General features: G+C 38.3%; 1 protein-coding gene across 6 annotated transcripts in view; it reads left to right on the plus strand.

The window, feature by feature from the left end:
• Positions 1–13750, plus strand: part of WRN (WRN RecQ like helicase) — a 143260-nt gene that overhangs the window by 75667 nt on the left and 53843 nt on the right. For all 6 annotated transcript variants that reach the window (XM_045779211.2, XM_045779208.2, XM_045779213.2 and 3 more), the window contains 2 exons: positions 1211–1317; positions 11850–12037. In XM_045779211.2, the coding sequence (XP_045635167.2) occupies positions 1211–1317; positions 11850–12037 (295 nt within the window). The remainder of the gene's footprint in view (positions 1–1210; positions 1318–11849; positions 12038–13750) is intronic.

Below are 13750 nucleotides of genomic sequence, written 5' to 3' on the forward strand. Positions count from 1 at the left end.
AAGTATTTGGATCATAGTGGGCATTTAATAACCGTAATAGTAATAGTTTGGCGTTTTGTTTTGTTTTTAATTGAGCTGTCTTTTATGCTAGGTCCTCCTAGCTTAGTATTTTATGATCTAACTTAATCTTTAGAGTGACTAAAAAATGTTAGGTACTACTATATCTACCTTCTCTTTGTGGGAAACTGACACTTGGAAGCTTAAGTAACTTGCTTAAGGTAATACAGCTGTTAGTGGTGGAGCCAGGTTCTGCATTCAGGTAGTCTGACTCTAGTTCAGATATTTGTAGTCACCCCCCTAATGGCAGAAAATCATTAATACTCAAATAAGTATCAAGTAATGATCATCTCCATGATGGAAAAAATTATTTTTGTCTTAAGTATGAATTTGATAATGGAGGGCAAAAGCACTGCTATCTTTACTTTGAAATGTCTGAAGACATTTCAATGGTTAATGGTTATACAAAAAAGCCCTTTTCTGAAATGCATTACTACACAGTATTGATTCTGTTTTGGTGTGGGTGTGTGGTGTGGGGACAGAGTAGAGGGGTTGCTAGGGGAAGAAAGAACGAATTATATTCCTTCTTACCTACCTTGTACATACCGAGATTTAGTTCTTACCATTTACATTAGAAAATGTGGGTATCATCCTGTCTTCCAATATTGACATCCCGGAGGAACTCTCTGCTGTCTGATATGTGATCCGTCATGGACAATGATGGTGCACCTTGTCTCAGCAGGAATGTGCTCTTTAATCTCTTTTGGTAGCTAATCCATGAGATAAAATTGAAAGTATTACCAAAGAGGAAAAAAGCCCCAGCTCTTCTTTTTTAAGGCATTATCATTGCAAATGGTTCATGAGTGATGGTTTTGAGGGCACAGTAATAGTAAGTAATTCATTTCTTTGAGGAGTAATGATGAAAGCTGAAATCTAATAAATAATGTTGTTTGAATAATATATAAATGTTTCCTTCTTTTATCCATATGCCTTGACCCATATATCTCCCATCCTCTATTCTCCTAATGAGGTTTAGTTACCTGATGTCATTTATGTTTATATTTTTATATAAACCAAATATTTTGATTTGAATTATTTTTTCTCCTTTCTGTAATATTTATGTATTCTAAGTGAAGGTGATATTGACTTAGATGAATTCATGACTTCTTTTTGAACTTTATTTCCCCCGTTTTTATATTTTTCACTTTTGTAGGTATCACACTTATTGCTGTGGATGAGGCTCACTGTATTTCTGAATGGGGACATGATTTTAGAAGTTCCTTCCGGAGTTTGGGCTTCCTAAAGGCAATACTCCCATCGGTAAGCTTGCCAAGTGCAAACATCTTGAAGTGACATTCTTATCAAAGGAGAGTCCAGGATCAGGGAATTGCCAGAAGGCTGAAGGCTTCTCTATGGAAGGGCAAATGTTTAGTGAAAGCAAGGGAAAGGTTTAAAAAAAAATTCTAACTTGGGCTTTCTTCTAAGGTTAGCATGTAATTTATTGTGGAATACTATACAATAGGGGTTGGCAAACTTTTTCTGAAAGAACCAGATAATAAATGTTTTAGGCTTTATGGGCCACATGCGGTCTCTGTCACGTTTTTCTTTGTTTCTTTTTTACAACCCTTTAAAAATGTAAAAAGTGTTTGCTTGTGAGCCATAACAAAACAGGCTATGGGCCGGATTTGACCTGTAGAGCACAGACACGACTTTAGAACCATGATTAGATGCCATGCCTTCTCAATGAGCTCTTATGCATGTGTCCTTTTACTCTAGGTTGCTGTGAAAGCATGGTTACTTCTTCTTGCATCATATTGAAAACCCGAAAAATGAACTATTCCAGTGAGGTTTTAGTAAAGTTTTTAGAACTAGAATTCTACTTTCTTCCCTAGTTATAAAGAATAGCAGATTTCTACATGAGTATTCTACATGAATGGCATGTTTTATATGGACATCTTAAAAATTTACAATAATGGCAACCATCTTATTTTTTTTTAAAAAACTGTGGAGTCACAGGCAGTTATTTAAAAAAAATGTACAGAGCGATTCTATGTACCTTTCAGTTTCCCCGATGGTAATACCATGTATAACTGTAGTGCAATATCAAAACTAGGAATATGACATTGGTACGGTCTTTACAGTTCTTTTTTTTTTTTTTAAAGATTTTATTTATTTATTTGACAGAGAGAGAGAGACAGCCAGCGAGAGAGGGAACACAAGCAGGGGGAGTGGGAGAGGAAGAAGTACGCTTCCAGCGGAGGAGCCTGATGTGGGGCTCGATCCCAGGACTCTGGGGTCACGCCCTGAGCCAAAGGCAGACACTTAATGACTGAGCTACCCAGGCACCCCTACAATTCTTTTTTTCTTAATTAAAGATTTATTTATTCATTTGAGAGAGAAAGAGAGCATGAGTGGTAGGAGGGGGCAAAGGGAAAGAATCCTAAGCAGACTCCCCACTGAGTGCAGAGCCCTACACAGGGCTTGATCCCACAACCCTGAGATCATGACCTGCGCCGAAATCGAGAGCTGGATGCTTAATTGACTGGGCTATCCAGGCACCTCTTCACAGTTTATCCTTATTTCACTGGTTTTATAAGTACATGTGTGTGTATTGTTCTCTACATTTCTATCCCATATGTAGATTTGTAAAACTACCACTGAAGTTAAGTTACAGAACTGCTCCATTAGCACAAGGCTCCTGGGGCTGTCCTTTTGCAGCCACACCCACCATTCCCCCCACCCCTCACCCTAACTTCTGGTGACCACCGGTCTGGTCTCCATCTTTATAATTTTATTTTGAGAATATTGTATAAATGGAATCATACAGTTTGTCACCTTTTGGAATTGGCGCTTTTTCACTCAGCATAATTCCCTTGTGATCCATTCAAGTTGGTGTGTAAATCAAAAGTTTGTTGCTTTGTATTGCTGCATAGTAGTCTGTTATAGCAGTTTGTTTAACCATTTACCTGTTGGAGAACTTTTGTGTTGTTTCCACTTTGGGGCTATTGTGAACAGTGCTGCTATGATATTTGTGTACAACCCGAAGGTCCTTCAGTTGCTGAGTAAACAAACTGTGACCATAAGTTTTAATTTCTCTGGAGTAGATGCCCAGGATTACAATTGCTGGTGCTATAGTAAGTGCAGGTTTAGTCTTTAAGGAACTGCCAAATTATTTGCCAGAGTGGCTGTACCATTTTACATTCCTGCCAGCAGTGTCTGAATGACTCCATTTCTCTTCATCCTTGCCTGCATTTGGTGTTTTCAGTATTCTTTATGTTAGCCATTTTGATTAAGTGTGCAGTGTTATTCTGTTGTGTTTTTTTAAAAGATTTTATTTATTTATTAGAGAGAGAGAGAGCGTGAGCAAGGGGAAGAGCAGAGGGGGAGGGGGAAGGAATCCCAAGTAGACTCTGCTGAGTGAGGAGCCCGACACTTTAGCGGAAACCAAGAATTGGACGCTCCACCGACAGAGCCACCCGAGTGCCCCTATCCTGTGGTTTTTAATTTTCATTTCTCTAATGGCTAATGATGACATCTTTTCATGTACAAATTGCCTCTTTTGTGAAATGCCTGATCTCATTGGAACTTTCTTTTAACTGTTTAAAGTGTTTTTTTTTTTTTTTTTAAGATTTTATTTATTCAACAGAGATAGAGACAGCCAGCGAGAGAGGGAACACAAGCAGGGGGAGTGGGAGAGGAAGAAGCAGGCTCATAGCAGAGGAGCCTGATGTGGGGCTCGATCCCATAACGCCGAGATCACGCCCTGAGCCAAAGGCAGACGCTTAACTGCTGTGCCACCCAGGTGCCCCTAAAGTGTTTTATTCTAAATATGAATCCTTGGTCAGATATGTGGTTTATAAATATTTTCTTTCAGTTTATAGCTGCCTTTTCATTGTCTTCCCAGTGTCTTTCATATAGCAAACATTTTTAATTTTGATGAAGTCCAGTTTATCAGTTTTTTCTCTTGTGCTCTTCACCTAATCCTAGATCCTGAAGATTTCCTCTTATGATTTTTCCCTAAAATTTTAATAGTATTATGTTTTACATTTAAGTCCATGATTCATTTTGAATTAAGTTTTGTGTAAGGTGTGAGGGTTAGATTGAGGTTCTTTTTTTTTTTTTTTTTGCCTGTAAATGTCCAGTTGCTCCAAGCCATTTGTTGAAAAGGCTGTCCCCCTTCTGTTGAATTGCTTTTGACACTCTGTTAAAAATCATTTGGGTATATTTGGGTGAATCTGTTTCTGGGTTCTCTAGTCTACTGTATTAATTTTGAATGAATAAACAAGGTTGATTTATATTTATGTTTTCCTGGTAGTAGTGAAGCTATCATGTCCTCTGAGCCCAAGATTTAATAGTTTACAAGTAAACTCTTAAGAAAAAGCATTAGAGATTGTTATTCTTTTGGTAAATTGTCTAGTTCATGTCCATTGCATATTAATTATGCTTATACGTAGCAAAATTGAGAGGTTCTTTCTGTTAGCTCTTCTCAGAAAGATTTGGTTATTGCAGACATTAAAATAAAGTAAAACAAACCAACAAAAAAAGACCCTTGAATGTACTAATTAGCAAGTATATACTGAAAGAATCAAACTAGACTGAATTGAACGCCACCTATGGGACTGGCCCTGGGTTAATGCTTTCATCTTGGTTAAGCCTCCCAACAAGCCAGCAAGACTAATATCTCTGTTACTTTTTGAGACAGTTCTTCACTAGGCTAGCACATTCTCTTGGTTTCCTTCCTTCCTTCCTTCCTTCCTTCCTTCCTTCCTTCCTTCCTTCCTTCCTTCCTTCCTGTCTCTTCATTCTGAGATTCCTCTGCTTGTTTCATCTCATCTCCTGCACTTTCCACATTGGCATGCCTGAAACCTTAGTCTTTGGACCTATTCTCTTTCCTATATGCACTTAAGCCCCTGGTCATTTCATCTAACATACGGTTTGAATACCATCTATATGTTGACAGCTCCCAAATTTATATACCCACCCTCCATTAATACCAGCAATGTGTGAGTGATCCAATTTCTCTGCCTCCTTGCTAGCATTTGGTATTATCACTATTTTTTATTTTAACCATTTTATAGAATACACACACACATACACGTTTATTTAAATGTAACTACCTCTTTTTTTTTTTTTTTTTAAAGATTTTATTTATTTATGTGACAGAGAGAGAGCCAGCGAGAGAGGGAACACAAGCAGGGGGAGTGGGAGAGGAAGAAGCAGGCTCCTAGCAGAGGAGCCCGATGTGGGACTCGATCCCGGTACGCCGGGATCACGCCCTGAGCCGAAGGCAGATGCTTTAACGACTGCGCCACCCAGGCGCCCCTAAATGTAACTACCTCTTAACCATCTTTTCTACTGAGATGCCTAATAGGCATCTCAAACTTAACCTATCCTTCTGGCTCACTTTCTGATTTTCTCTCCATCCCAGACCTGCTCTTCCCTCAGCTTCCCCCATGTCATTTGATAGCAGCTCATCCTTCTGGTGCTTAGGCCAAAATAGTTCAACTCTTCACTTTTTCTCACGCTCCACCCCACCCCACATTTAAACAATGAGGAAATCTCATGAGGTCTTCAGAATATATACTGAATCTAATAATTTCTCTCTCTCGATCCCTGTCACTGCCCTGGTATAAGCCACCAATGCCCTTGCTGGTGCGTTATTGAAGCAGCCTCCTCGTTGGTTCTTGCTATTGTCACTCTTTCCCTCCTTCAGTCTATTTCAGTACAGCACCTAGAGTGATCCTTTTAGAATAATAAGTCAGATAGGTCATGTCTTCTGCTGAAAATCCTCTAGCAGCAGACCATTTCACTCTAAAGAACGACAAAAGTCACGACAAATGTGTTATGTGATCTGGTCTTCCATTTTGTCTTTGACTCCATTCTCTACTACTTGTCTCCTCATTCACTCTTCTCCTTGATACTCTTCAGACACTGAGCATGCTCTTACAATAGGGCTTTGTTGCCACTCTTCCCTCTCTCTGAATACTTATTTTTATTTTTTAAAAATACTTTATTTGTCAGAGAGCACACAAGCAGGGGGAGCATTAGGCAGAGGGAGGAGCAGACTCCCCGCTGAGCAGGGAGCCCGATGTGGGACTGGATCCCAGGACCCTGGGATCATGACCTGGGCCGAAGGCAGACGCTTAACCAACTGAGCCACCCAGGCATCTTGAATAGTTATTTTTAAAAAAGATTGATTGATTGATTGATTGATTAGAGAGAGAGAACGTTCCTGTGTGCAGGTCGGGGGGAGGGCAGATGGAGAAAATCTTCAAGCAGACTCCCTGCTGAGTGTGGAGCCTGATGACATGGGGCTTAATCTCAGGACCCACATGACCTGAGGTGAATCCAAGAGTTGGAGGCTTAACCAACTGAGCCACCCAGGTGCGCCTTCCTGAATACTTTTCACATGGGGTGATCCCTTACTTCTCTCAAGTCTTTGCTGAAATATTCCTTTTTCATTTAGGCCTCTTGGGCCACCATATTAAAAATTTGAAATTAATTTCCCCCTCCAACATTCAACATTCCTCATATTCCTTTGCTGTTTTTTTTTTTTTTTTTTAAGATTTTATTTATTTATTCGACAGAGATAGAGACAGCCAGCGAGAGAGGGAACACAAGCAGGGGGAGTGGGAGAGGGAGAAGCAGCTCCCAGCAGAGGAGCCTGATGTGGGGCTCGATCCCATAACGCCGAGATCACGCCCTGAGCCGAAGGCAGACGCCCAACCACTGTGCCACCCAGGCTCCCCTCCTTTGCTGTTTTTTAATAGCACTCAATTCCAATGAGAAAGTGGAGAATCAGAGACGTCACTTTCCCACGCAGGGAGTGGTGGAGTTGGGCCGTAGCTTCACAGTGGGACACCATGCTGATTTCTCAAGCAAGTGATGTGAAAGAAGTATAAAACATCATTTCTGCCCTGAAGTAGCTCATGGTGCAGTAAAGAAATTTAGATCCATACCTATAAAAGTAGAAGCAATAGTATCAAACAGTAAATGGTGTGTGGAACAGTACAAATAATAAAAAAAGGTTAACAGTGTTAATAGTACAGTTAATAGAGCAACAAGATATTTGTACGGTGAAAGTCAGGAGGCTCAGTGTGTCTCGAGGACTGTTTTCCATTAATTTAGTATGGATTTAAAGTAAGCTTTTGGAAAATAGGAAGATTGCTTTCTGTAATCCTTTCTGAGGCCTTTGATTCTAAAAGGATTGTTAGAGGAGCTTTAAATATTTTATGCAGCTCTTAAACACTTTTCAGTGGTGAATTAAATCTTTTATTATGCCTGGCTGTGGACTCTATTGGATCATTTTCATTTCTTGCAATGACTCAGTATAGCACAGGGTGTTTGTCAAGCAATGGCTGAGAAAACCTTTTCCCCCTAGTGTTTTCATGAATCCTGTTGATTAGCTAAGTGGTGAGAAATGCCACCTGGTGGTTGTAGGACTCTCATTTTCCTCACTGTTCTCCGTGCTTTTCTCCTCTTTCCAGTTGCAATCACGCTGGGACAACTGTTGCAGCTTCACACCATATGATTTCAATACATTTAAAAATAGCAAAGAAATCACTAAACCACTTGGCATAAAGATTCCCATTTGGAGAGAATCAGACAAAGTGAGTCTCAGAAAGAGCAGCTAGGCAGAAAGCTCAATATAGTCTTAAAATTCTGTAAAATTCAAATAAAAGGTACTGTGATATCCATGAGACATATCGATTCTTTCCATTCCTCCCTCCCTCACCCTTTCCCAAAGATAGCATATATAGACGCTGCTTGAATAATGTGAACAATAACTGCTTGAAATGAGTGAACGAATGAATGAAGCATGATATTATGCAGTACAAAGTTAGAATTAGCAACATGATCCAAATTTAGAAGCAGATGGAACAGTTACAATTCTCTCAATGTGTAGGTGCTGCACCTTTCCTAAATTTATAATCACGAGGTTAATTTATAGTTTTTGCTTGTTTTAACAAAACTTGGTACTTATTTCCAAAGAAACCAAGTTTTCCAACTTAAAGTGTAAGAGTTTCATGAATTAAGAACTTGATGTAACAAGGTGACACTATAGTTTATTGTCCAAATCAGTTTGCTTTTGAACATTAGAGATTGCGAGCTATCAGTATTTATGCCGCGATTGACAGCATAAGCTGGGAGTGTCCCTGGAAACCAGGATGTGTGATCTCCTTTCTCATAAACAGCCTCTATGTTATGTCCAGGCTTCGCTCTGGTTTATAAGTTTTAAACGTCATAAGGCACCACAAACTTCTGAAAGATTCTGTTCATTTCTGAAGTGAAAATAAATAACCATTGTTCCTTTAAGTTTAATAAATGCATTTACTTTATTCTGTTTTCTAGTTGTGGAAGCAGCATTCTTAACTGTGACCTTCTAGAATGTTGGAGGCGAAAGATCGCATTTATGTTGAGTTTTCATCATTTGCAGGTCACTGGCAAAGGGACTTTCTAGTAGTAAGGTGGGAATTTTTTTAAGTTAGAAGAGAGTCTAACATCGTGTAGCCCTCTACATCTCATATTTTAGTAGGAAAAAAAAAAAAAAAAAAAGCCGAGGCCAGGAGAAACCCTTGCCGAAGTCAGTGGTAAATCTGGGAGTCGTGCCCATGGCTCTGGAATTATTATAATATTTTTTTAAAGATTTTATTTATTTATTTGACAGAGAGCACAAGCAGGGGAAGCAGCAGACAGAGGGAGAAGCAGGCTCCCCACTGAGCAAGGAGCCCAATGTGGGGCTCAATCCCAGGACCCTGAGATCATGACCTGAGCCGAAGGCAGACACTTAATTGACTGAGCCACCTAGGCGCCCCTATGGCTCTGAAATTCTTGTATAGAATTCTTTTCAGTTGTTGCAATAACATCAGTAATAGTTGAAACTTTTTTTGTTTAAAGATTTTATTTACTTGAGAGAGAGAGTGCACGAGCGGGGAGGGGTAGAGGGAAAGGGAGAAAGAATCTGAAGTAGATTCCACCCTGAGCACAGAGCCAGATGGGGGGGCTCCATCTCACAACACTGAGATCATGACCGGAGCCAAAACCAAGAGTCCCACACTGAACTGACTGAGCCGCCCATGTGCCCGAATAGTTGTAACTTTTGAGTGCTTACTTTGTACCATGCAGCATGTTCAGCACATTACATGGTCTGTCGTCATTTGGTCTTCACAATGACTTTATGAGATTGCTGTTATTGTTGTCACTTTATAGATGAGGAAACCAAAGTTTAGAGAGTCAAATAACCAGCTCAAAATCTCACACCTAGTTAGCAACAGAGGCAGGACTTGAACTCAGGTGTCTGACTTTAAGCCAGTTATTTTTCACTACCATGCTGCTATTTTGCCTGATTTTTTTTATTAGTTTCTTCAAGGGGCGTCCTGTTTCATGCTTATTTTATTTTCATAAATGCATTGCTCATCCGCTCATACACTATACTGCTTAGAAAAACAAACCAAACCCTCCTACTCTTTGTGTCCTGAAAACTTCGGTCTTTCTGTGCATATGCAGTTAAACAACAAAGATATTATTAGTGCATTTTTAGATTGAGCAAAGCACTTAAAATGATGAAAATGCTTTGTTGTTGTGAGGGTGAGAATGTGCATGTCCTAAAAGTTTCTAATGCTTAAACTTTCCGTGTGTGTATGTATGTATATATATATGTGTGTGTGTGTGTGCAGGTGTGTGTGTATGCTTGTATATATATACATGCATACACACGAGCACACACACACACACATATATATGTATAAGCTTGTTTAGAGAAACTAACTTCTCTATAAATTGGCTTACGTATCTATAAGTTGTTAAGTAGGCACTCTCTAAATTCAGATTGTAAGCCAGAAATCAATGAAGTTAATTTGGGAGTTTCATTTTTAAATAATGAAATTAAAAATGTTTAAATAAATTTAATTAAAATATTTAAATAATATTTAATAATTTAAGTAATTTCAAAGAATTTAAGGATAGAGAATGCAACAATGCCAATTACCTGGTCACATTGGTTCTGATACCTTTTTATTCCATTTAAAAAAGACTACTTCAAACTTAACTTTTTCACATGAGTTTTGAGATAATTTTTAATTCAGTAAAGCTATATTGATTATAAAAGTAGTTTATAGTGTTAGTAAATTGCATCTTGTTTTTCAAATTCTTTAATTGCTTTTTTTGCAATTGCACCTAAATTTTCACTTACATGGAAGATAATTGCTTAAACTGATTTGTGAGGTGGGTGCAGGGTACCTGAAGAGCTATCTTATGAGGATATCATTTACTTTATTTGTAATAGACCACAAAAAGCATTTTGAGAAAGTTGTATTCTTGGATATAGAACAGCTAATGATTTAGGAACATCTTGAAGACTTGGTCCCTTTTTTCTGAATATAAAATAATAGCATAATTGATTATAACTCCCTGTGATAATAGGAACAAAAATAATGAATCGAATTTCACGGGAGATATGTCATTATCCTAGTTTAGAATTTCTGAAAGATTACATATTCATGTCCTAGTAACTGCTGTGTCTCCTGTTTTGGCTGCTACTCCAGTTAAGAAGTCTTTGCTAGACTGAAAGTAGAATGTGACTTGGTTGCTCAAGGAATCAATTAATAATGGATGTTTTGTGTTATGCATTCTTCCTAATATATAGTATGCCATGATTAACTTAGTAAATTGGAGAGAGGTTATCCAGGTCATTAAGAGCTTTGCTTCCAGATCTGAGTAGCCATAAACCAGTATCTTTAACATAGAATACAAAAAAAAAAAAAAAAAAAAAAAGTCTTGCTGCTTTGTATTGTTAGATTTTTTTCAGTGAATGAAAGTGTTTATAATTTGTGAATTATAGATTAATAAAAAATAAGGCATAACATATCCCTCATATCAGCACTATTATAAATGTTATAAAATAAATGTTAAATATATGTTACATGTTAAAAATAAAAAATAGTAAGTGGAGAGTTAGATAGTGAATAAGTAGGTAGATTGTATTTAGAGATCTTATGGATTTAGGGGCACCTGGGTGGCTCAGTCGGTTAAGCATCTGCCTTCGGCTCAGGTCATAATTCCAGGGTTCTGGGATCGAGCCCCACATTGGGCTCCCTGCAGGGAGCCTGCCTCTCCCTCTGTCTGCTGCTCCCCTGCTTGTGCTCTCCCTCTCTGTCAGATAAATAAATAAAATCTTTTAAAAAAAATCTTATGGATTTAGTGTTTTATTTAAACTCTTTCTGATTTTTAAAAAGTAAATGTATTCCGGGGTGCTTGGGTGGCTCAGTCAGTTAAGCATGTGACTCTTGATTTTGGCTCAGGTCGTGATCTTAGGGTCATGAGATTGAGCCCTGCCTTGGATCTGCACTGGGCGAGGAGGCTTCTTGAGGTTCTCTCTCCCTCTCCCTACCCCCGCTGGCATGTTCACTCTTTCTCTTTCTCTTTATTATTTTTTTTTTTAAAGATATTTTATTTATTTATTCGACAGAGAGAGACAGCCAGTGAGAGAGGGAACACAGGCAGGGGGAGTGGGAGAGGAAGAAGCAGGCTCATAGCGGAAGAGCCTGATGTGGGGCTCGATCCCGGAACGCCGGGATCACGCCCTGAGCCGAAGGCAGATGCTTAACCGCTGTGCCACCCAGGCGCCCCTTTCTCTTTCTCTTTAAAAAAAAAAAAAAAAAAAAAAAAAGTATTCCAAAGGCTGAGAAACAGGTAAGTAGGAAGTTTTCTTCTTTGAAAAAGTAATTTTAAAGTTGTATTTTTAACACTGTTCCTCTTGTAATTGTCATCCAGTCTGTTTGTAAGAAGGCAATAGAAATGTTGGGAATTAGTGCGCGCTCTCCTTTTTTGAAAATCAGTTTCATTTCATTCAGGTTCCAGTTGTTGCACTCACTGCTACTGCAAGTTCTTCAATCCGGGAAGACATTGTACGCAGCTTAAAACTGAAGAATCCTCAGATTACCTGTACTAGTTTTGATCGACCAAACTTATATTTAGAAGTTGGGCGAAAAACAGGAAACATCCATCAGGATCTTGTCCAATTTCTTGTCCAAAAGACAAGGTAAGGATGTCATGGTTGATAAATTTTGGTTAACTGTTTCCTTCTTTTTAAAAAACTTGTTTTATTTATTTGTTTGTTTACTTTTTACTTACTATTTCTTTCTAATGCGTATATAACATATTTCACATTCTACTTAGCTTTGGTTAAAGTCAAGTGTAATGTTATATAATCAAGACAGCGACTGAGATAATTGCTTAATTCTGAAGGCAGAAACTAGTTCTGGTATTTTTTGTACTTCATATCATTATTACTTGAACAGGACATACACTTTTTTTTTTTTTTTTTTAAAGTTAGCTTTACGCCCAACGTGGGGCTTGAACTCACAATCCTGAGATCAAGAGTCGTGTGCTTTACCTACTGAGCCAGCCAGGCACCCCTACACTTTTAGTAATTGACAAATAAACAACAGAAAAAACTGAGTCTTTTATCTGAATTCTCTTTAGTTCACTAATTATATGACTAATTGAGTATTAGGGAATTTTAGAAGTCATTTTAATAATAAACATTTTTGAGCCCTTGTTATGTGCCAAGGACTATCCTCGGTGCTTTATATAAGTGATCTAGTAATTCTTATAACTGCTCAGTAAGCTACATATTATTTTCATTTTACTGAAGAAGAAGCTCTCACTAGTACTTTTACCTGTTTCTTTTGTTTGGAGGCATGTTATATGTATGCTAAGAAGCTTTCCTTTGCCTCATTTCCCTGATCTGTCTCCTTGGTGAGAAACTTATAACTGTCATGTTATGAAATGTGTTTTTAAGTCAGAATACATGAAAATAATGTTTGACCTACCAGCACAAACACAAAACAAGTCTAGGCAAATAGAGTTTAAATAACATCAATAGTATTTTACTGAAGGACTCTTGGGGTCCTTTAGGATGAATTTAAATGTCGGATTTGCTATTGGCGTGATCGTACTATATCCAGATCAAAAAAAGAAAGGAATGCGGGTGCCTGGCTGACTCAGACGGTAGAGCATGTGACTCTTGATCTTGGGATTGTGAGTTTGAGCCCCTCATTGGGTGTAGAGATTACTTAAAAACAAAATCTTAAAAAACAAAACAAAACAAAAAAGTAATGGATATATTGAGTATTCGTGCTGCTCTGGTGATCTCTCCGAAGTGAGTACTCGTTGTACTTCACTTCCCTTGTGTTCTAGAAGGAAAACATTCTCTTGAAGAAGGCTGTTTATTCTATACTAGAGTCTTTTAACAGTGACATCGTTATGTACTCTCCTAATCTTTGATCCTTTTCTGTCCATATCATTTTTAGTCTCTGTAGCCTTCCCCTAATAACCTTCTCCTTTTTGAAACTTTACCTTTGTGTGTGTGTGTGTGTGTGTGTGAGAGACATTGTGACATTTTATCTTTCTGACTATATTGTCCTTTTATGCTATCTTTTGTGAGTGTTTTCTTCTCACCGTCTTTTGTGTTAATTCTACTAGTGGAGGTCTCTTAGCCTAGACTATTATCATCTCCCTTAACAGACTGCTCTCTTCCTCAGTGCTCCTCCTTGCAATCGAGACACAATTTTCAGATTCATCATCCGAAAGCACATCCCTGAGTCTTGGAATTCCTCTCTGGTGCCTCCCTCTTTCCTGTGGACTAACAGCCAGACTCCTTAGCCTAACATCCAAGACCATCCAAGATTTTTATATTTAAGTGACAATGGTTTTTCTGAGAGCAAAGCAACAAAGATTTTGCACCCATTTT

The sequence above is a fragment of the Ursus americanus genome, chromosome 27, assembly GCF_024610735.1.
Source record: "Ursus americanus isolate L20-20 chromosome 27, mUrsAme1.1.p, whole genome shotgun sequence".
Lineage (NCBI taxonomy): Eukaryota > Metazoa > Chordata > Mammalia > Carnivora > Ursidae > Ursus > Ursus americanus.